We start from the raw sequence: 25,232 nt of genomic DNA, 5'->3' as shown, positions 1-25,232 counted from the left end.
TTGAGCGATACCGCTGTGATGGTTTTGTGCACGTGGAAACACAGTGCGAGCAGCTGTGCGATGTGTAACAAATAGTTGTAGCAACAGGTGTACAAGGCGTTGGAGGCAGCTAAGATTTTACACGTATTGCATACGATTCCTGCTTCATGCGCAATTCGACCCCGTTCGTACTATGTGTGAAGGGGCCCAGAGCAAGGTATAGCAAGATTGTTTGGGCGGTTCCGCCCAGCGGCCCATTTGGCCATGGTCTTTAGTTCTTTGCGTGTTTTTGGATTTTTCTGTTCATTTGTCTGTGATATCTTATACGTTATGTTCTGTTTGATCTCGTGTCTCCTGTGTGTGTGTGTGTGTGTGTGTGTGTGTGTGTGTGTGTGTGTGTGTGTGTGTGTGTGTGTGTGTGTGTGTGTGTGTGTGTGTGTGTGTGTGTGTGTCTTGTGTGTTTCCTACCCCTGGTGTTTGTTGATCATTGGTTTTGCTTCATGTGTCTGTTGTGTGGCTTTGTGTGTGTGTATGGTTTATTTTTGTGTTTTACATCTTTGTTCCGGGTGGACGCAGGTATTTGGTATTGATGATAGTTTTGGTTTGAATTGTCATTTACGTTTAATAACCTTGATGATTTATTTCTTTGGTTTTCGGCTGTGGTTTGTCACCTCCATGGCGGTCATTTATTTCCATTTCTGTTTGTATGTTTCTTCTTCTATCTGTTTTGTTGGTTATTGTTATTTATTTACCACTCACCCTTGTGGTCCGTGTTATTATTTGATCACCGGTTAGTGTCTGTTCAGTTATTTATCTCCTTGCATATGGTTCTTTCATGTGCATCCTTTAGTTTGTGACACACTTGTTGTCTAGTGATTTTCAACGTTTTTTGAGCCGCAGCACCCTTTTTATATTTACACACAAACCAAAATAACATTATAATTCTATTACCCCTGGTTTTGTTGTGAAAGTGTAGGAACACGGACCCACAACAGGGGGCGTAAAAGAACAGGCAATGGATAAGCCAAACAGTAACAATTTAATGTTGTAAATTGTGCACAACGGAATACAGACAACAATCAGTTTGGGACTATAGTCAATTACACGTTGGGTGACGTGTGGGCAGGCTTGAGGATAGGAGACGCCCGTCCAGAACCGAGCCGGATCCCACACGGCCCTCACCGCCAATGGATCTGAAGAACACCGGAGCCGCCAAGTCCTGGGTCCCCAGGTGGTCACCGTCTCCAGCTGTCAGACCTGGTACTGCTGGCAGAGAACAGAAACAGCACAGGTGAGTGTGAGTACGCACACTCGGTAATCCCACAGTCTGTGTTCTGTAAGGAGGGAGCACCTCCACCTCCAGTCACACACTCGTGCAGCTCCTGTCTAACCACTTATCTGGTTGGGGTGTGAAGCGAAGCCGTCGCTGATCACACCAAACACCAATCCCACAGATAAGGCAACACCCACAGGAAAACGGCTGCAAAGACGTTCAGACTATTAGTCAATTTAAATTCAGCAGAGAAATTACCTCCAAGGTTGCTGATTTCTCGGCGGGGAGGTGGAGTTGCAGTCCAGCCTTTATGGTGGTGGTGATGTGGATGAGTGACAGCTGGTGCTGATGACGACTAACAGCTGTCACTCCCGGTTGCTATGACGCCCTCTCGTGCTTGAAGCCCGCACTTCAAGCAGGGCGCCATCTGGTGGTGGTGGGCCAGCAGTACCTCCTCTTCAGCGGCCCACAGAACAGGAGCCCCCCCTCAACGGGCACCTCCTGGCGCCCGACCAGGCTTGTCCGGGTGCCGCCGGTAGAAGTCGGCCAGGAGGGCCGGGTCCAGGATGAAGCTCCTCTTCACCCAGGAGCGTTCTTCGGGTCCATACCCCTCCCAGTCCACCAATACTGGAACCCCCGGCCCTTCCGACGGACGTCCAGGAGCCGGCGCACGGTCCAAGCCGGCTCCCCGTCGATGATCCGGGCAGGAGGCGGCGCCGGTCCGGGGGTACAGAGGGGTGAAACGTGGTGAGGCTTGATACATGACACATGGAAAACCGGATGTATCCGCAGTGAAGCTGGCAGCTTCAGCTTCACTGCGGCTGGACTGAGGATTTTTGAGTATGGTGAAAGGTCCAATGTATCTGTCCTTTAACTTCGGGGATTCCACTTGCAGGGGAATGTCTTTCGTGGAAAGCCAAACCTCCTGCCCAGGCTGATACGTAGGGGCCGGGGCACGCCGGCGGTCTGCATGGTTCTTGGCCCTCGTCCGGGCTTTGAGCAGGGCAGAGCGGGTGGTACGCCACACCCGACGGCACCTCCTCAGATGGGCCTGGACCGAGGGCACCCCGACCTCTCCCTCCACTAGCGGGAACAATGGGGGCTGGTACCCCAAACACACCTCAAATGGGGAGAGGCCGGTAGCAGACGATACTTGGCTATTATGAGCGTACTCGAGCCAGGCCAGATGGTCACTCCAGGCCGCAGGGTGCACGGAGGTCACACAGCGGAGGGCCTGCTCCAGTTCCTGATTCGTCCGCTCTGCCTGCCCGTTCGTCTGGGGATGGTACCCGGACGAGAGACTTACGGTGGCACCCAGTTCCCTGCAGAAGCTCCTCCAGACCTGGGAGGAGAACTGAGGACCACGATCCGAGACAATGTCCGATGGAATCCCATGCAGACGCACGACATGGTGGACCAGGAGGTCTGCAGTCTCCTGGGCCGTCTGGAGCTTCGGGAGGGCCACAAAGTGGGCCGCCTTGGAGAACCGGTCCACTATCGTGAGGATGGTAGTCATGCCCTGGGACGGCGGGAGGCCCGTGACAAAGTCCAGGCCGATGTGAGACCAGGGGCGAGGAGGCACGGGCAGAGGCTGGAGGAGGCCTTGGGCCTTGTGGTGGTCGGCTTTGCCCCTGGCACAGGTGGTGCAGGCCTGGACATACTCCCGGATGTCGGCTTCCATAGACGCCCACCAGAAGCGCCGCCGGACCACTGCCACGGTCCTTCGCACTCCTGGATGACAGGAGAGCTTGGAACCGTGACAGAAGTCTAGGACCGCAGCCCTGGCATCTGGTGGGACGTACAGTTTGTCCTTCGGACCTGTCCCCGGGTCCGGGATCCGTGTCAGGGCCTCCCAGACGGTCTTCTCCACGTCCCAGGTGAGGGTGGCCACGACAGTGGACTCGGGGATGATGGTTTCCGTCGGGTCTGACAGCTCGGTCTTGACCTCCTCTTCATGCACCCGGGACAGGGCATCAGATCGTTGGTTTTTCGTCCCGGGGCGGTAGGTGATCCGAAAGTCAAAACGCCCGAAGAACAGTGACCAGCGGGCTTGCCTGGGGTTCAGACGCTTGGCGGTCCGAATGTACTCCAGGTTCCGATGGTCCGTGAAAACCGTAAATGGTACCGATGCTCCCTCCAACAGGTGTCTCCACTCCTCAAGAGCCTCCTTCACCGCAAGAAGTTCCCTGTTGCCGATGTCATAGTTCCTTTCGGCCAGGGTCAACCTGCGGGAAAAGTAGGCACATGGATGGAGAACCTTGTCGGACTCCCCGCTCTGGGATAGCACGGCTCCTATCCCTGAGTCAGAGGCGTCCACTTCAACTACAAACTGGCGATTGAGATCGGGCTGCACCAGAACTGGTGCAGTCGAGAACCGGCGTTTCAACTCCCTAAACGCGGCTTTGCACCGATCCGACCAGGTGAAGGGGACTTTTGTGGAGGTCAGGGCTGTCAGGGGGCTAACTACCTGACTGTAGCCCTTGATGAACCTCCAATAGAAATTTGCAAAACCGAGGAACTGTTGCAGTTTCCTACGGTTTGTTGGTTGGGGCCAATCTCTCACCGCCGCAACCTTGGCCGGATCAGGGGCGACGGAGTTGGAGGAGATTATGAACCCCAGGAAGGACAAAGAAGTGCGGTGGAACTCGCACTTCTCGCCCTTCACAAACAGCCGGTTCTCCAACAACCGCTGTAGGACCTGACGTACATGCTTGACATGGGTCTCAGGATCCGGAGAAAAGATGAGTATATCGTCTAGATATATGAAGACAAACCGATGCAGGAAGTCCCGCAAGACGTCATTAACCAACGCTTGGAACGTCGCGGGCGCATTGGTGAGGCCGAACGGCATGACCAGGTACTCAAAGTGACCTAACGGGGTGTTAAATGCCGTCTTCCACTCGTCTCCCTCCCGGATCCGAACCAGGTGATAAGCATTCCTAAGATCCAATTTTGTGAAAATTTGGGCTCCATGCAAGGGCATAAACACTGAATCCAACAGAGGTAACGGGTATCGGTTGCGAACCGTGATCTCGTTCAGCCCTCTGTAATCAATGCATGGACGGAGTCCGCCGTCCTTCTTGCCCACAAAAAAGAAACCAGCACCCATCGGGGAGGTGGAGTTCCGGATCAACCCGGCAGCTAACGAGTCCCGGATGTAGGTCTCCATTGATTCGCGTTCCGGATGTGAGAGGTTGTACAGCCTGCTGGACGGGTACTCAGCGCACGGTATCAAATCAATGGCACAATCGTACGGACGGTGTGGGGGCAGCGTGAGTGCCAGATCCTTGCTGAAGACGTCAGCAAGGTCATGGTACTCGGCTGGCATCGCCGCCAGATTGGGGGGGGACTAAAACCTCCTCCTTAGCTGTCACACCGGGTGGAACCGAGGATCCTAAACACTCCCGGTGGCAGGTTTCGCTCCACTGAACCACAACCCCAGACGGCCAATCAATCCGGGGATTGTGTTTTAACACCCATGGAAAACCCAAAATCACTCGGGAGGTAGAAGGTGTTACATAAAATACAATCTCCTCCCTGTGATTCCCAGATACAACCAAAGTCACGGGCTGTGTCTGGTGTGTGATTAGTGGAAGAAGGGTGCTATCTAGGGCCCGTACCGACAATGATGACGGTAAGGCCACTAGAGGGAGCCCAACCTCCTTTGCCCATCTGCTATCCAGCAGATTCCCCTCTGACCCCGTGTCCACCAGTGCTGGGGCGTGAAGGGTTAGATCCCCACTCAGGATCGTGACTGGGATACGTGCAGATTTTCGGGGTTTCCCCGCGTGGGTATTGTGACCCACCCTTAGCCCAGTCTTTAAGGACGAGTGCTGCTGTTTTGACCGTTTGGGGCATTCTCTCTGTGTGTGCTCGGTTGAGCTGCAGAGAAAACACTCTCCACGGATCAGCCTCCTTTGTCTCTGATCTGATCTCTTTTTGGCCCTGCTCATTTCCATAGCAACGTCAGCAGGGGGAGCTGTCGTCACGTGGAGAGCCCTGGCTGTGGAGCGTGGGGAAGTCGGCTCCCTTTCGGACCCGGGAGGAAGAGGGACGGCTTGTGCCTGACCACGCCCTTCATCTTGCTCCCGTCGGTGTTCTGTTAATCGGTTGTCTAACCGTATAACCAGGTCGATAAGCCCGTCTAAATCCTGCGGCTCGTCCTTCGCCACCAGGTGCTCCTTAAGGACCAGAGACAGTCCGTTTACAAAGGTGGCACGGAGCGCAACAGCATTCCAGCGGGCTCGCGCTGCCGCGATGCGGAAGTCGACTGCATACTTCGCTGCGCTGCGACACCCCTGTCTTATCGACAGCAGCACGCTTGAAGCGGTCTCGCCTCTATGAGAGTGGTCAAACACCTGTCGGAACTCCCTCACAAACTCAGTGTAAATCGTTAGGAGCCATGAATTCTGCTCCCAGAGCGCCGTAGCCCAGGCGCGTGCCTCTCCTCGAAGCAAATTTATAACGTAAGCCACCCGGCTAGCGTCTGACGCGTACATGACGGGATGCTGTGAAAAGACGAGCGAGCACTGCATCAAGAAGTCCGCGCACGTCTCCACACAGCCTCCGTACGGCTCCGGAGGGATATGCATGCTTCAGGGGAAGGTGGGGGGGTTCGTTGAACGACCAGTGGAATGTCTGTCTCTGGCATTCGGTCAGCAGGAGGAGGTGCTGCAGCAGTGCCCTGAGCATGCGCTTCCACCTGGGTGGTGAGAGCTTCCATCCTTCGATTGAGAACAATGCTCTGCTCGGTAACTAAGTCCAACCAAGCAGTAAAAGCAGTTAAGATGTGCTGTAGCTCACCTAACAAGCCTCCTACTGGCACCTGTGTACCTCGCTCTTCCTTTGGCTGTTCAAGCGATGGTTGACGCCCCTCGGGATCCATGACGCTGGCCGAGAAATCCTGTTGTGAAAGTGTAGGAACACGGACCCACAACAGGGGGCGTAAAAGAACGGGCAATGGATAAGCCAAACAGTAACAATTTAATGTTGTAAATTGTGCACAACGGAATACAGACAACAATCAGTTTTGGACTATAGTCAATTACACGTTGGGTGACGTGTGGGCAGGCTTGAGGATAGGAGACGCCCGTCCAGAACCGAGCCGGATCCCACACGGCCCTCACCGCCAACGGATCTGAAGAACACCGGAGCCACCAAGTCCTGGGTCCCCAGGTGGTCACCGTCTCCAGCTGTCAGACCTGGTACTGCTGGCAGAGAACAGAAACAGCACAGGTGAGTGTGAGTATGCACACTCGGTAATCCCACAGTCTGTGTTCTGTAAGGAGGGAGCACCTCCACCTCCAGTCACACACTCGTGCAGCTCCTGTCTAACCACTTATCTGGTTGGGGTGTGAAGCGAAGCTGTCGCTGATCACACCAAACACCAATCCTACAGATAAGGCAACACCCGCAGGAAAACGGCTGCAAAGAAGTTCAGACTATTAGTCAGTTTAAATTCAGCAGAGAAATTACCTCCAAGGTTGCTGATTTCTCAGCGGGGAGGTGGAGTTGCAGTCCAGCCTTTATGGTGGTGGTGATGTGGATGAGTGACAGCTGGTGCTGATGACGAGTAACAGCTGTCACTCCCGGTTGCTATGACGTCCTCTCGTGCTTGAAGCCCGCACCTCAAGCAGGGCGCCATCTGGTGGTGGTGGGCCAGCAGTACCTCCTCTTCAGCGGCCCACACAACAGGTTTTGCGCAAAACCCAATTATTGCAATAGAAAATCGATACAGAAAACACCGCATTTCGAAAATCCTCAAGCATTTTGCGCTCCACGGCACCCCTGACGATCGATCACGGCACCCCGGTTGAGAATTCCACCTTTGTTATTTAAGCACTTCCTTGTTTAGTTGCTGGAGCATCAGTAGCGATTCACTGATTATTGCCTTGTTTCTGCTTAAAACTGATTTTACAATGATTTAAGAGGTTTTACTTTGTCATCTGATGGTTAATAATCACATTATTCCCGTTCGGTCTGCGACATCAAACCCTCTGAAAAGTGGGCAGACCCTGGGTAGTTTCTGTTGTCATTATGATTTAAAAAGAGTAAACACAGTTGTTTGACAATAAATGGCTTCACCCAACCACTAAAGATGAGTGAAAAAGTTTTGTGTTATCATTCATATTCTCTGAAAAATGTTCAAAAAACAAAAATTCTGCCAGGGTATGTAAACTTTTGAGCACAGCTGTAGTTACACCAAGTACAGTACTTCTGTCCATCCATCCATCTCTCTTTAAGTGTGCCAAAGTCATTTATTTCTGTGTGATATCATAAAAACTATGAAAGGATTTTTTTTCATATTTGATTTATAAGTCACTGTTTTTCCAACAAATATCCATAATATATTGCGCTGACCTTTCATGAAGACATGCAAAATGAGGAGATGACAAAAAGGCTTTTAATGAGTCTACTGGGTCCAAGAATATTTCTCCAGAAAAGACATCTTGCCAGGTCAATGTTTCAGTTTTGGAAGACAATCTTTTTTGTACACTGTAACTTTTCATTGGATCGATAGCTATGGACTGCACCCACTTTCTTCATACCTTCTGACCGACTGTGTAACAGCATTTTCATTGGTCTTGGATATGATTTCTGCTTGGTTTTTATTTGATGTATGTTGTAGAAGCATTCTGCCAAAAAGGAACAGATCAAATAATTGAGTTCAAAGTTGATGTCCATCATGAGTGCATTGTATGTAAATTTCTGACCACAGCTTTACCGACTCATCGTCTCTTTTTCCATTTCACTGTTTTAATGACAAAGGTTTGAGGGTAAACGAGTTAATGTTTTCAGCCTGCAGGAGAGCAGTGCAGTGACTGCCTGTTTCCTGGCAGTTTGACAAATGGGACCCTGTCAGCCATCTAATACTCTTCATGGTTCAGGAAGCATGTCTTCATTCTGACCGACTACAACCTCCTCCATTCTTCTGGATTTATTTTGTTACGGCTGGCAGGGGTCACGCCACAGATGTATGCTGTTTTCTCCACCCTCACATGGTGCACAAACATGTTAGTGCTTTTATTCTGAATGCTTCGATAGGCTGACAATAAAGTTAGGATTTCAAGTTTTACCATCTATGACTTACAAATATTCACAAGAAATAGGATAGTGAGTCAATGAACACACAAGAGCAAGTGTGGGTAACATCATTTAAATTTTGTTGCTTCTTGAGGCACAGCTTTTAAATGGCGTATAGTTCTACTAGAAGTCAACTTTTTACTTCTGCCCCATTACACATACAAGTGGGGAAATCTGAAGAGTAAACGTCATGCCATGGCATAGGATATGAAATGCATGAGATGACTAAATGGTACAGTTCTGCACACTAATTCCCAAAGCGGCAACCTTTGGAACCAAAGGTGAAGCCACCCGCGCATGTTTTTCCCTCAATCCGTATGCAAGACAGAGCGTTGATGCCTCTGTGTGCCTCTCGACATGGCTTATGTGTCCCACTATTTATTTCTTTTATATTTCTTTACAGTGCAACCAGAAATTATTCACAGTGCTTACAGCCTTATTCTAAAATGGATGAAATTATTTTTCCCTCAAAATTCAACACACAATACCCCATAATGACAATGTGAAAATGTTGTGTTTTTTTTTTTTTTAGATTTTTGCAAATTTAAAAATAAACACAGCCATTGCATCCTGTTTCCACTGATCACCCTTGAGATGTGTCTACAGCTTAATTGGAGTCCACCTGTGGTAAAGTCAATTGATTGGACATGATTTGGAAAGGCACACACACCTGTCTACATATCAGGTCCCACAGTTGGCAGTGCATGGCAGGACACAAACCAAGCATGAAGTCAAAGGAATTGTCTTTAGACCTCTAAGACAGGATTGTCTCAAGGCACAAATCTGGGGAAGGGTACAGAAACATTTCTGCTGCTTTGAAGGTCCCAATGAGCACTGTGGCCTCCATCATCCCTAAATGTATGAAAAAGAAGAACTTTATGATTCCCAAAGGAAATTGTTCTGCCAGAGTGCCTAAACAGTAAACATTGCTTTTTTTTTATTTATTTATTTTTTTTACAGTGAGAACAGTGAGTACAACATCTTTATGCAAAATGACTGAAGACACTTGCACAAGATGTTGACAGTGTTGCACATAGCTCTGCATAACTGAAAAAATCTGATTGTTATGTATTCATTCTGCAGAAGGGGGAGGAAGTAAATAGTCTGAGTGCCACAGGTTGGAAGGACCTCCTGTGGCATTCCGTGGAGCACCTCGGTGGCTTAAATCTTTTGCTGAATGTGCTGTGACAAGACATCAGTGTGGTATGCGGGGGGTGGGACGTGTCATCCTGGATAGTGAGCAGTTTTATCAATATCCTCCTCTCCGACACCTCCATTACAGACTCCAGCTCTATCCCCAGGACAGAGCCAGCTCTCTTGATGAACTTGTTGAGTTTGTTCATGTCAGTTGCTTTCAGCCTGCTGCCCCAGCACACTACAGCTTAGAAGATGATGCTGGAGACAACTGAGTGATTAGGGGCTGTCCCAAACGATTATTTTTTAAACGATTAATCTAGCGATTATTTTATTGATGCATCGATTAATCTAACAATTAATTTTTCGATTCGATTTGATTAATGATTATTTCACCATTACTTCACTAATATAACCATATATACATGTTGATTTAAATGTCTGAATGAAAAAACACAAATTCCTTAATATTGCAAAACCCAAAATTACCCCCCAACACCACCTGCATGACAATGTTTGAATTCTAGAAGCTCTGAAATGCAATCTGGGACTATTCCAGACGATAAACTGGAGTGAGTGCTGAATCCATTTAGGTGAGGAAAAAAAAAACAACTTTCCTTATTCAAATTCATTCCCGTAGTATTCTGCTCTTATTAGAATGCAGCAGTTTTCTAGCTTGGCAGATAGTTCTGGAGGAAATCACTGAAGAAATGTACACATTAAAATATGGTTTTACTTAAACAAACTGTCATTAAACGTAAATAAGACAGGGATGAAATGGAGGTGTAAGAGTCACTAGGTGTTCACAGGAAATACTTATTTCTTATTACTTATTTCTGTATGTATTTATTTATTTATGTTCATTGTTAGTTGGTTTTATGTTTTCTGTTGTGTTTCTATTCAGGTTCTTTTTGTCTCTTTCTCTAAAATTGTATATAATAAGTATATATTGTATATAATAATCATTAGATTATTAATATATAAACAAAAATAAATTTAAAAAATATTACAATTTGAAAACAAATGCACCCGAACGTGATTACAGCTGCAACTGCTCAAAGCTAACTTTTAACATTGAAAATACCATAGACATGCTAACCCATTAGCATCGCTCCCGTTTTTAAGTTATAAAATACATCTGTCAACTGTTTCAGAAGACCATAACAGGTCGGTTTAACATAAAAAGGTAAATAATATTCAGATGTATGCTCTTTAAGGTTTTAGCGGGGTAAAAATTAAGCGAAGGAAAGAAAGAATAAACGAAGCAATAGGTCGAAGCACTGTTTCAATCTGCGAACCACTGCTTCTATTGGTTCAAGGTTCAAAGCAAAGCCGCGCTGCAGAAAAGTTGATTACGGACCTGCTGCAGAGTCTGTAATCAATGTAGAGAAATTATCATTTTCCTGACAAACACCCCCCAAAATAACGGCCACTCTGAAAGACCGATAACAGAATCATTAAGCAAAAAGCTTATTGATGTCGGTGGATCAAATCACTTCTTAACGATACCCGAAGGAACTGGTTCTCGATACCCATACCTAAGCGTAACGTTATCTTTCAGACATTCAGTAAACGACTACATAATTACCAGTGTTGCCACAGTTACTTTGAAAAAGTAACTTAGTTACTTTACTGATTACTCAATTGTAAAAGTAACTTAGTTACTTTACTGATTACTCAATTGTAAAAGTAACTAAGTTAGATTACTAGTTCCTTTTTTAGTTACTTTTCCCAGCTGCCGACAACAACCCTCTGCCACCTCAACATGACAATGATACCTGTTTTGCCAAAACTCACTTTATAGTCACCCTTTCTTGACTTCAATGAAAATAAATACTTGTTTTATAAAAAGTAAAATAAAGACGTCTTTCTTGACCTCATATTTAACTGTTGACAGCACTGTAACAGTAAAACTTGCAATTTCGAGCCTACATTGTTTATAAAGGTAACTATTAAATTCTAACATTTTTCTAACATTTAAATTCTCTCTAAACATTTTACTTGTCGAAATTATTATTATTTTAAGCAATATTAGTTGTAGTAAAAAACGGCTTCAAAATTGCACCTTTAATCTAGGGGTGTTGTGGGGGGGGCACATCCCTCCCCCACGCCCCCATTCCATCTGGATTCGCCCCTGCTTTGGCGTTTGAGCACAAAGAATGGATAACATTTATTTATGGAGAAAACATGACCAGATTTACAGGTAAGAAAGTTTTATTGCGTTTTCACATCATGTGGTCCTCAGAAAGAGAGTTTAGGTGCATTTGAGTGGAAAATAGTGTTAGTTGTTGACGCGTCGCGGAGGATCAGCTGTTTTTAATGAGACGATACAGAGCGGCTCCGGCATCACTGATAATTACACAGAAATTCAACAGTAGCCTAAAACACTAGGTGTAGACAACGTATTGTAGGGTACGTGCTTTGCTTTTTAGAAACTCAGAAGAGCCACTCGCTGCACTGCTACCACGACTCTCCGGGGCCGCCATCTTTGTTGTTGATCCGCCGACGTGTCGGCATGCAAATTTTGCGTCGACGTCTTGCCCCACCTCTGAGTGATAAAACAACTGTTTGAAGTTCCAATCCATCAGGACTCTTCCTAGTACTGGCAGCCTGTCTAAACTGAGCGATTGCGGGAGAAGGAACTTTGTTAGCGAGGTGACCAAGCACCCGATGGTCACTCTGAAAAAGCTCCAGCATTCGTCTGTGGAGAGAGGAGAATCTTCCCTGCAGCAATCCGCCAATCAGGCTTATATGGTAGAGTGGCCATACGGAAGCCACTCCTTAGTAAAAGACACATGGCAGCCCACCTGGAGTTTTCCATAACACACCCGAAGGACTCTCAGACCATGAAAAACAAAATTCTGTGGTTTGATGAGACAAAGACTGAACTCTTTGGTGTGAATGCCAGGTGTCATGTTTGGAGGAAACCAGACACCATCCCTACAGTGAAGCATGGTGGTAGCAGCATCATGTTGTGGGGATGTTTTTCAGCGGCAGGAACTGGGAGACTAGTCAGGAGGGAGGGAAAGATGAATGCAGCAGTGTACAGAGACATCCTGGATGAAAACCTGCTCCAGAGCTCTCTTGACCTCAGACTGGGGTGATGGTTCATCTTTTAGGAGGACAATGACCCTAAGTACACAGCCAAGATATCAAAGGAGTGGCTTCAGGACAACTGAATGTCCTTGAGTGACCCAGCCAGAGCCCAGACCTGAATCCAATTGAACATCTCTGGAGAGATCTGAAAATGGCTGTGCAACGACGCTCCCCATCCAACCTGATGGAGCTTCAGAGGTGCTGCAAAGAGGAATGGGCAAAACTGCCCAAAGATAGGTGTGCAAAGCTTGTGGCATCATATTCAAGAAGACTTGAGTCTGAAATTGCTGCCAAAGGTGCATCAACAAAGTATTGCGCAAAGGCTGTGAATACTTATATACGTGTGATTTCTTAGTAAAATTACTATTTTGGCTTGTTGTAGGCTCTCCCCATCTAACATCAAATCACTCTAGTGATAGCAAATAAAGTTATACTGAATAAAAAAACAAAACAAATGAGTAACCTAATAATCAAAACAAGTAAGTTAGGTACAATATAAGAATAAATAATTATTAAGCAGCCGGTCTGCTCTGTGTAAGCCTGATCCCGTCAGATCTCAGAAGCTAAGCAGAGCAGGATCTGGTTAGTACTTGGATGGGAGACCTCTTTGGAACACCAGCGGCTGTGTGTTACTCAGGGTAAAACTGGAGTTGCGTCAGGGAGGGCATCCAGCATGAAACTTGTGCCAATTTACCGATGCGGATCTGGCTGCATCCGCTGTGGCAACCCCGAACAAAACTGGGAGCAGCCGAATGACCAACAACAATAAGAATAAATGATTATTGTGGAAAAAAATGAATAAGGAGCTGATAGTGTAGCCACGAGATTTAATTTATTTTGGATAGATTAAAAGTTACTGTTTAGCATGGAAAGTGATTTATTTTTAAGGACACTTTAAAACCAAGTTGAGAAGTGGCACTTCTAATGGAAGTAGCAAGAGTGTTCCAGACTTTGACAAATTTGTGTTGTACACTGGATTGATCTGAAGATGTTCTGAAAAGGGGAATCTGAAGTTGACTCTTTTTTTGACAACTTTTTTCTAGTTCCTGATTGGCCAATTTTATTAATACATCAAAGTCCTTGTGAGAGCATGATATTATTATTGGCAAATAGAATGAAAAAGAGGGTTGTGGAGGCTACAGCAAGATCATCATATCAATCAAGAACAACAGAGAATTTAGGACTGAACTTTGTGGTACTCAACATTGAACTGTGCTATAGGCAGATCTAGTTTTGCTCAATGACATAGTTTTCTGTTAAGGTGCGTTTACACATAAGCAAGACGTGTTACGAATGTCATTTTTCTGTCATTCGTGACACATTCCTGACATTCTTAATGTGACTTAACACATCTGAATATTTTTCTTAATAGTGCGTGTTGGTGCGTGATATTCTTCATATTCGTGGAGCATGTTTTTGCCTGTCAAAAAATCTTCCACGAATGTCACACACCACCCTCATTTCGCCTCACGCCGTGGAGGTCGCAACTGAGCGTATTGATCCGTCTTGATGAGTAGTGATCCTTAATAGAACGTGACAACGTTCGTAGTGGTTCCTGTGATGGTTCTTGGAGCCCAAACTCTCACGCGTTATTACGAAGTGACACGGAAACTGTCAAGTTTCGACACGACTTGCAACGCGGCGTCACATTTCACTGCGCGCCATGACAAATCAGTTTTCTGTCATGTGCGCACAATTAAACTCGGCTCCAAGTGTCGTTCCACAGTTCCTGCTGAAGCTCCTCAGGACGCTCCTGCAGGTGTTCCACCTGCTGTTGTAACCGATGAGCAGAAGAACGAGTCTGAGCAACCAGAGGAGCGAGAGAAGACTCAGGTGCTGCCAGACATTTCTGCTGCACCTCCTCCAGTCCGGCGGAGGAAGAAGCGTGCGCACAATTAAACCCTGCTGCACCGCAATCAGTTTGATTGCTGACACCAAGTCGGCTAAAAGTCAAATTTCAGTGCTCTTCAGCGTGCTCCTGCAGGTGTTCCACCTGCTGCATGTGCCTGATGTTTGGGAAAATGCGTGAGACGAGAGCCGCATGAAGCCACACATCTGGCTCTGTCTGTCTCCTCCTCCTCCTCTCTGTGCCACTCCATGGCACAGAGCCTAACTATGCATGCAGTCACAAAGTTCTTCTGAAAATCTGGAGCGATCTGAATTTGGTTGGATGAATATGGGTGTGTGTGTGTGTGGAGACAATTCACCTCGTTCACAACATGACAGAACTTAACGATGCGCTGTTACGCGCAATAGCGCACAAAAATGCGGAACACTATTCTTGACCGTACGTAATGGTTCCTGATAATTCTCCAGCAACACGTGCCATTAATTGTAACGTGTGGTAACAGGTTGCAACACTTCCTGAGGACACCTGACGCCTCTGCCCCGAATCATCACATTCGTGATCAGCGGCCAAGAATGTGTACTTCGTGGCTTTCATGACTTGTCGTATGTGTAGACGCAGCATTACTTAAATACCTCTGAAGCCATTTTATTGCATTGTCATGTGTGCTGGACATTGTTAGTTTCCAAAGAGAACAGAGTGGTTGATCATTATAAATATCAATGAAAGATCTAAAAATGTCCCTACAGTGAATTCTTTGTGTATAGCTGTAGAAAGTTTGTTGATTAATTGGATAAGGATCATAGAAGTAGAATGCTTCTTATGAAAACCATAGTAATGTTGTTAAACAATATCATTAAGGTTTAGGTATTTCAAAAGGTGGATGTATATGAGTTCTTCAAGAACATTAGATATGGTAGGTAAAACTGAAATCAGATTTAATAAATTAAATCTTGTGGCTACCTTATCAGCTCCTTATGGAAATTTTTGCTCCATAATACCCCCGTCAGACTAGAGGCCGAATGAGCACAAATGCCGTCCGAATGTAAATTTGACCTCCATTCAGGCAAACTCGGGGTGCAAGTGAAACACTCCAAACAGTCCAAAAATTTCTATGAATGTTTAACACATGTTCAAAACATTCGAGGTGGAGTCAAGGTGGAAAAAGCTCGAACCATGGTCGAAGTGCAGTCTAACCACAGTCTAACCACAGTCTTGATTGTGTTCTAAATATTCTCACACCATCCAAACAGCATTCAAAACAGTCTGATCATGCTCAAGACACATTTGCCATGGTCAGGCACATCAAATCCTGCCGGCATGTCCTGATTGTGTCACGGATGAGTCATACGTGCACCTCCACTGGATCCCATTCGGGGTGTGCAAAGGAAATATTATGTGCAATATCTGTGGCGTGGATTCATCTTGTGAACCAGACATGAACATTGCACAGTCAAACTGAAAGCACTGTGTGTCACTGCAAGTCAATGCATCTCAGAGCTGTGGAGCAGCGCGCACATCTGAATGGGGTGTCATATCCACAACAAGCCTTATATTAGAGATACATTGTCATTCCCTCCCATGGCTTAGATAATGTATGTGAAATATTATGATCATCATAGCAAACAGGCTGGACTGTGCCGGTGTCAAAATGAAGACGAGCATTTACACAGAACGCAAGCGCGCAAAAGAGTGATTTTGCAGACAATAACGGACGAACACAAAGTTAAAAGTTGGATCGCGGTGTCAAAATGACTGTAAAGCTGTGGAAGAAATAAAGCCAGGAAGAAGAAGCGCATTTAATGACTCTGGAACACAGGTGGACAGCAGCCTGGCACACAGATGCGCACAAAGGGTGGACTGTGCAGGACTGTCTTTTTTGGACTGCGTTTACAAACTGTGACATCATCTTGAATGGATGCTGTGCATTGAAAACTCACACTTTAAAGGGACCAAGGGTGGAGGTTTGGACCAAACCCGTGCCTAAAGGTGCACCAACGTCATGTTACATGGTGCTACATGGATCATATGTGGCTTGACGTGGATCATATGCAGCAACACTAGTCATTCAAGGCTGGACAGGGTTCAAATGACAGGTCAGTCGTGGCTGATACCTGGCACATGTGAGGTACTTAGAGGCACATAGATGCTTCTTCGTTGCAGATATGTGATAGATTTATACGTGGATGATAATTCAAATAATCACTGACAAATCCATATGTGGCTCATTATTCATGGCTATATTATTTGTGGGACCAAGACTTAAGGGTTGTATCTCACTGGACTGCAACAATCTGGATGCATGCGCTACATGATCTGGATTCATTTTTTTATTGATTGATTGATTGATTTTTCTGAAAAAAGAACAAGAAATTAAGTTTAATACTCCTGGTCGGCAAGCACCTGACGTGCACACGTGCAAGCCGGCTGGACGCATAAGCTGCACAGACCGGTGTCACAGACCGAACAGTCCCCCCTAAAAATTGGTCCGCCATGCCTTCACTGCACTTGTGTCATTTCAGACCACAGCAGCGTCATTTCTGAGCGTCAGCAGCAATTCAATGATTATCACCTCGTTTCTGCTTCAAACTGCACTCCAGTCATCATCTATCTCAGCAACAGATATCTGAAGCGTTTGTACAATAATCATTTCCACATAAATTCAACATTATTTCATCATAAAAGACGGGGATCAAAGCGCCACAGCAGCACGAGACGTGCTTTCGCTGCAAAAATTCGCCCCAATGCGTCATCAAATAGGAGGAGCTTCCATTCCGCTTGCTGGCTCCAGTTGTCAGTCAAGTCAACATGGCGGACCTTGATCACACGGAGCGAGTTGCTGTGCTCTATTTGTTGTGGAAAACTGACAAACGTCGCCAGCGGCGCCGTCCCTGGGTTCACAACATTCTCATGAGACGTTCCCAATTTGGGGAGTTTCATTATTTGCTGCAGGAGCTGCGCCTGGATGACAGCCGCTTTCAGCGGTACTTCTGCCTCTCCAGGACCCTCTTGAGGACCTCCTGTCCCGTTCACGCGTGCACATGTGAACAATTTAAAAAAAAAAAACTGGCTGCCACTGCAGTTCCTCACACTCCTCTCCAACTCTGTCATAATTGTGTTATAAACCAGTCACCATTTGTTCTATTATACATCTGTATAGTTAATAAATAAAATTATCTTCACGGAGGATTCATTCACGTGAAAAAAAATTGTAATTGTAAAGCGCTTTGAGCGTCTGATGCAGATGGAAAAGCGCTATATAAAATAAATGCAGTCCATTTACGTTCTAGCTTACACCAAATTAAATATTTGTTCCATTGAAAGAATGGAAAAACATTCATTATTTGTTTTATATAACGGCGAAAATAGATCCTTGTCTTTTGATATTTTATTAATTTATAAAAAACAGAAAAAGGACTTACATTTTGGTGTTCATTACTGGTGCTTAACAGTCCAACACAAACTTTAAATTGGAGTGCAAAATTGTTCTCAGTAGTCCATAATATCATTCACTGACTTGGTGTACAGACTGCTGTCTGCTTTCCTCAGTTCGTCCTAACACAACCGGAATTGCACAAAAGTGCAACCGGAGTTGCACAAAAACAATAAAGTTTATCAGTTTGAACATTAAATATCTTGTCTTTGTGGTGTATTCAATTGAATATAGGTTGAAGAGGATTTGCAAATCATTGTATTCTGTTTTTATTTACATTTTACACAGCGTCCCAACTCCACTGGAATTGGGGTTGTTAAAAAAAAAGAAGAGAAAAACATACCACCCACTACTGGATGTGAACTTGCGCCTTTCAAAAGCTCTGATTACCAGTTAGAGACTTTACCACTGAGCTACAGAGCTGTTCTTTGAAAGCTGCAGGACAGTATGTGGTGTCCAGCTGGACTGTCCAGATCCACAGATTTCCACAGCCGCTTCAGTGGGAGGACACACCTCCTGTCAGTTCTCAGCGCACACACTAAAGCCACACTTGGGTGGGACTTAAACAAATTCTCTGCAAGTACGACAGTAATTGTCATGCCAAGAGTGCAACTGGCCACACATTTTCTAAGTGCCATGCGAGAGGTGTTAGATGTTTGTACATGCCACCTGGAATTTGGCCGGCACCTGCTGCGAGAGGGTGTGATGGGTTCACACAGTGCACACTTTGTCAGTTTCCGACTGAGTCCCATGTCCCCAAATAGGGGATACTCATCTTAACCACTTCTCATTTAACTGAAATCCTTACAGTGTTATTTCATTTTACTATGACCCATTTATTTGTCCAGTTTGTAGCACGTTAATGCTTTTTATTTTATTGACATATGTTGTACACAAAGGATGCGTGTAGTTATTGTCTTGAGAGAACAGTGTTTGTTTGCTTGTGTTTTTTATTCCCTCAGGTGGACAATGATTTCAAATTTTTCTTGAAGCTTCAAGACTTGAACAATCATTGAAAATGAAATTAATTCCTGATTGCTGATATTCTGCAAAAATTAATACCTTTAAATTCCGTGAAGACAGAGCTCTGAGTTCCCAAGGTCCTGAAGAGCTTGATGGCAGGTGTTGGAGGTTTACTGAATTCTTACACCTTTGTGTTGTGTTCATCCCAGGTGGTCTTCTTCTGTATTAGGTGGCCATACTCATATTCCTGTTAAACCCAGTTGATAATATTATTCCAGTTATATTCAGAATGTTAATAAACGAGTCGGCTGAAATGGTGTGAGTACAGCAAATAGCATGAACCAGTGAAGCATTATGTTCTCTTTGACAGAAAATGCAAATATACAGAGGCTCAGAGGTAAACAGTGTTTCTCGCGGTGTTCAGGAAATCTGGGATCACAGGATTACGGATTTGAAAGAAAAGAGAGGTCACCACCCAGACAAGCCTGTTCGTCACGGTGGGGGTGTTCAGGGTCAGGCCACAGAACATCAACTCGTGTGTGTGTGTGTGTGTGTGTGTGTGTGTGTGTGTGTGTGTGTGTGTGTGTGTGTGTGTGTGTGTGTGTGTGTGTGTCTAAAAGTATAAATTCCAGAGACTATTACTTTCAGTTTTAATAATATACACGCATCATTTCTTTCCGTGATATAAAATATGGTGGGATACTTAGTGAATCCCCCTCTTATAATGAACAAAAATATTTTCCAAAGATGGCACAAATTTCTTATGTGTTGTATTGAACTTTTTTGTCTATTAACTGTTAAAGTATGTTTATGTTCAACCCCTTGAATTAAAGTTGAAAGTGTACATTTAATTCACATTTCAGTTCTGTTGTGGTGTCCAGAGGCAAAACTCCAAATATATATATAAAAAAAAACCTCTCACTGTCCAGATACTTGTGGAACTGATGTCTTATTCTGTCTGTGTGTATGTCTTAGGCACACTGTGCCTTATGGTATCTCCAGTTCCTGGGAGTCCTTACGTATGCCGCGTTCTGTGGCAACTCAACAAGGAATGACACGAGCAGAAGCCCAGCGCTGCACGTGCACACTGAAGACCGACTCAGAGTGCAGCCACTTCTGTATGGACAGGTAACTGTACGAATATACACGTGATATGTTGTTTGAATGAGATGCTGTTGTGTGTCTGAAAGAGTCTGTTTTTTTGTGCTACAGACAGAAGCGAGCACCAGCAGCAGGACCTCAAACAGACTAAAACGCTGCCTGATGGACCTGCAGTGAAATCGACTTTATGTCCAATAAGTGAGAAAGTCTGGACAGAAGGTTCATCAGATGGAGCACTTCAGTCATGTATCCAACAATTTGGAAAAGCAGCATGTAGCTAAATTTGTGGAGATGGACACGTCTGCTGTGAGCGGTCATCAGACTGATCCACTCTGCATCACTGATGCTGCACAGAACCAAACATGCTTGTACGTGTTCGTCAGGTGTGGACTTTATTTGTGGATCCTGCTGTCACTGGGGCTGGTTTACGCCTTATGCCTTTAACCCCAAACACAAGAACAGATGTCCTGTGGCATGATAATGCACCGTGATGGAGCCCACGCTGCAGTCTGCCGTCTGCTGTCATCCAACTCCAGTATTTATCCACATCTTTAAAATGTCGTCGTGGCAACTGTAACCTTTGACTGCACACATGGACACCATTAGCCTGTCTGTCAGCATCAACACATCCATGCAAACATTAAGTCATTTAAAGGACTCAGTCCAGATAGAATGAGGACGATGTGGGTGTTTCCTTACCACTGGAGAAGTTTAATCTTATGTCAGTATGTCTGAGACATTGTTTTTCTTCAGGGTGAAACAAATTAACAGCAGATCTATGGTTTTTCTGACATTTGAGTTCTTCTGTTAAGATGAATTAATGACAAAGTCTTATTTGTACAGAATCTTTATTATTATTATTATTATTATTATATTTTTGTATCACGCATATATGGAAAATAATTTTTTTTATGTATATAAAAGCTATCACACTTGTCTAGTCTGTAATCATAAAATAACCTAAGTAAAAATATGTTACGCCATACTTTGTAACCCCGTTGTGTAATTTTATCGACCCTCTGTTTTGTTGCCCGTGACTACAGTATTTATACTGCATAATCAGTAAACCATCTGTACAAGCTGAAATTATTGGTTTGTTGTTGCTTGAGAGGTTTTATATTAATGATTTTGTTTTTAACTAAATATAAAATTTTAGTCTTGGACAAAAAAGGGATTGTTGACTTCTTGTATTATACTTAAAATCTAAAAAGGTTTCATTATCCAAAATAATTTTCTCGATCAAAACAAGTGCTCACAGTCATTCTGTAAATATGGCTGCTGGGGTCCTGTCTTTCTTTTAGCTTGTGGTTAAAGGTGTACCACCTCTGAGGGTTTTTCTTTTTTAAGGATTTTGTTAAAGGCAGCTCTTATTATATTTTTACCACAGTTTTAATATTCTTTAAAGATATCCTGCTGCAGTAGATGAGCAGCCTATCCAGGGTGTATCCTGCCGCCCCCATGAGCCTTAACTGGAATACGTGGAAAATGAATGGATATATTGCCACGGTGCATATGGAAAGCATTCACAGTGCTTCACTGTTTTCACATTTTGTTATGTTACAGCTTTATTCCAAAATGGATGAAATTAATTTTTTTCCTCAAAATTCTGCACACAATACCCCATAATGACAATGTGAAAAAGTTTTTTTTTTATTTTTGCAAATTAATTAACAATAAAAAAAAAAGAAATAAGTTTCATGTGCATAAGTATTCACAACCTTTGCCATGACACTCAAAATTGAGCTCAGGTGCATCCTGTTTTCACAGATCATCCTTGAGATGTTTCTCCAGCGTAATTGGTGTCCACCTGAATTAAATTCAGTTGATTGGACATGATTTGGAAAGACACACACCTGTCTACATATAAGGTTCCACAGTTGAACGTGCATGTCAGAGCAAAAACCAAGCATGAAGTCAGCAGAACTGTCTTTAGATCTCTGAGACAGGAGGTCTTAAGGCACAAATCTATGGGGGGGTACAGAAACATTTCTGCTGTTTTGAAGGTCTCAATGAGCACAGTGACCTAAGACATTTGGATCCACCAGAATTTTTCCTAGAGTTGGCCACCCATCTAAACTGAGCGCAGGCGGTGACCAAGAACCCGATGGTCACGCTGTGAAAGCTCCAACATTCCTCTATGGAGATAGGAGAACCTTCCAGAAGGACAACCATCTCTGCAGCATTCCATGAATCAGGCCTGTATGGTCGAGTGGCCAGACGGAAGCCGCTCCTTAGTAAAAGGCACATGGGAGCCCACCTGGAGTTTGCCAAAAGGCACCTGAAGGACTCTCAGACCATGAGAAACAAATTCTCTTGTCTGATGAGACAAAGATTGAACTCTTTGGCATGAATACCAGGTGTCATGTTTGAAGGAAAGCAGTGAAGGATGGTGGTGGCAGCATCATGCTGTGGGGATGTTTTTCAGCGACAGGAACTGGGAGACTAGTAAGGATTGAGGGAAAGGTGAATGCAGCAATGTACAGAGACATCTTGGATGAAAACCTGCTCCAGAGCACTCTTGAAATCAGACTGGGGTGACGGTTCATCTTTCAGCAGGACAATGACCATAAGCACACACCCAAGATATCAAAGGAGTGGCTTCAGGACAACTTTGTGAATATCCTTGAGTGGTCCAGCCAGAGCCCAGACCTGAATCCAAGTGAACATCTCTGGAGAGATCTGAAAATGTCTGTGCACCAACGCTCCCCATCCAACCTGATGGAGCTTGAGAGATGCTGCAAAGAGGAATGGGGCGAAACTGCCCAAAGACAGGTGCACCAAGCTTGTGGCATCATATTTAAGAAGACTTGAGGCTGTAATTGCTGCCAAAGGTGCATCAACACAGTATTGAGCAACGGGTGTGAATACTTATCTACACGTGATTTTTTTAATTTTATATTTTTTATAAATTTGCAAGAATTAAAAAGTTTTCATGTCAGTGTGTAGAATTTGCTCTATTTTGTAATAAGACTGCAACATAACAAAATGTGAAAAAAGAGAACCGCTGTGAATACTTTCTGGATGCACCGTGTATCACTGGGTTGTACACCAAGAAATGCCCACATAGACATAAGCGAATCAGTATCCACACTTTGCAGAAGCATGGTATTGTGGTAATACCATTAACAGCGGTGGCCATGCAGAGCTAACTCTGGACTTAGCTTTAGCTTGCTGATTAGCTTTGCTTGGCAGAGAAAAAATAACTTGGCACTTCAGGGAAAGCAAAATGTGTCATAGTGTCAATTTCTCATCGAATGTAAAGACTTTTACCTGCATTCCATAGAAAATCCCATAGAAATCATCACAGCACAAATGTAAGTCTGACATTCATTATTTTGTTATGGCACTAACTGATGAGCAGAAACATGGGCATTAATCCAGGATTTATACAACCCCAATTCCAATTAAATAAAAACAGAATACGATTTGCAAATCCTCTTCAACCTATATTCAATTGAATACACCACAAAGACAAGATATTTAATGTTCAAACTGATAAACATTATTGTTTTTGTGCAAATATTTGCTCATTATGAAATGGATACCTGCAACACGTTTCAAAAAAGCTGGGACAGTGGTATGTTTACCACTGTGTTACATCACCTTTCCTTCTAACAACACTCAATAAGAATTTGAAAACTGAGGACAGTAATTGTTGAAGTTTTGTAGGTGAAATTCTTTCCCATTCTTGCTTGATGTACAACTTCAGTTGTTCAATAGTCTGGGGTCTCCTTTGTTGTATTTTGCACTTCATAATACACCACACATTTTCAATGGGCGACAGGTCTGGACTGCAGGCAGGCCATTCTAGTACCCGCACTCTTTTACTACAAAGCCACGCTGTTGTAACACATACAGAATGTGGCTTGGCATTGCCATCCAGATTGTGGTGTATTCAATTGAATATAGGTTGAAAAGGATTTGCAAATCAATGTATTCTGTTTTTATTTACATTTTACACAACGTCCCAACTTCGTTGGAATTGGGGTTGTATTTCAATAAAATTATTGAAATATAAATACTGAATGTATGTTTTTATTCATTCTACTTAAAATTTTATTTACAACATTTATATGCAGTAAAGTCCAAGGTTTTGAAAGAATAATTTTAAAGCACTTCAAAAAGTATTTTTTTATTGGCCACCTATAGAGTATGATTCTCCTGAAATAAAACTCAGAAAAATGTGTTGTACATTGTTTTTGTAATTATGACTTATTACATATAGCCCCAAGAAGTGTATTATTTAGCTTTTTCCAACGGTCTAGTGTTGGATAAAGCACATAAAAATCTTAAATCATAATATGGAAATGCAATATTTTTAATCTTTTTTGTTTTGTTTCCCATGTCATCCAAAATTTTTCTGATTTGGGGTTGTACTTCTATGTTTTTTTTAAAACACAAATTCTATCACTTCTGGCTTCACCAATAAAAAACATCTTGTGCTGCCACTGATTCTTACTTTGTCTTCAAGCAACTGTACTGTCAATCCACAAATGCTGCAGATGAAATGTAAATAAACAAAAATAATGATTGAAAAAGGACTCATCTTTGTGTTTGCTTCTGATATGCACTGAGAGTCTGAACCCTAATAACATTTAAACTACCTGGGAAAATACCAGTCAGGACTGGATTAAGTTTAATCACGCTGAGCATTTCATTTCATCTTCATTGCCCTGTGAGACACGCATGAACTTTGCTTTAGAAATCATAATGAAAGTGGGATTATATTTCTGTGGAGAATGTGCCTGGGAAAGAAAACAACCCTGTTCAGTAGAAACACTGGAACTCTGCTGGACACACAGTACCAGGGCCTGGTTTCATAAAGCAGTATAATCTTTCAGTCTACAAAACTAACTTAAGGTGCACTGACACAGATTCACGCACTGTGTCGTGCAGGAGAGTAAACTCGTCTTTAACGGGTGCAGACTGAACAACTGCAAAAAGAGAATTTTGAAATGTTCAAAAAAATCCTACACGCATAAATGTCGTTACTACGTGGTATGATCTGCTCGCTAGCACAACGTGTAGCTCGTCAAGTGGAGTAAAGAAGTGAACAAAGCGAATGGTTGCATCAGCGGATTGTATCAGAGTGCAGCTCATCTGAATGATTATAAGGAGATGTTAAATCTATCATAAACATGCTTTAACAGCTGCCGAAAAGAAGGAAAGAACATGCAACTGTTTTACCAAGCCATTACAATGTAAACATGACAAATAATTATCTTTTTAGACAGCTCCAAATGCTTTCTCCAGCTCATTCAGTGCACGCGCATGCGGCAGCACTGCTGGAGTGTTCCTCTGTGATTCAGGAAGCGATGAGAGCC

General features: G+C 44.2%; 1 protein-coding gene across 1 annotated transcript in view; it reads left to right on the top strand.

Annotated features, from left to right (window-relative positions):
• LOC117508003 (endothelin-1) overlaps positions 1-20,748 on the top strand; it is a 28,504-nt gene extending 7,756 nt beyond the window's left edge. The window contains exons 3-4 of the mRNA XM_034167717.1: positions 19,783-19,935; positions 20,020-20,748. Coding sequence (XP_034023608.1) covers positions 19,783-19,935; positions 20,020-20,059 — 193 coding nt within the window. The 3' untranslated portion in view covers positions 20,060-20,748. The remainder of the gene's footprint in view (positions 1-19,782; positions 19,936-20,019) is intronic.
• Positions 20,749-25,232: the final 4,484 nt, after the last annotated feature.

The sequence above is a fragment of the Thalassophryne amazonica genome, chromosome 3 (assembly GCF_902500255.1).
Source record: "Thalassophryne amazonica chromosome 3, fThaAma1.1, whole genome shotgun sequence".
Taxonomy (NCBI): domain Eukaryota; kingdom Metazoa; phylum Chordata; class Actinopteri; order Batrachoidiformes; family Batrachoididae; genus Thalassophryne; species Thalassophryne amazonica.
The sequence above is the reverse complement of the archived record's forward strand: the minus strand, read 5'-3'. Positions and strand labels throughout refer to the sequence as shown.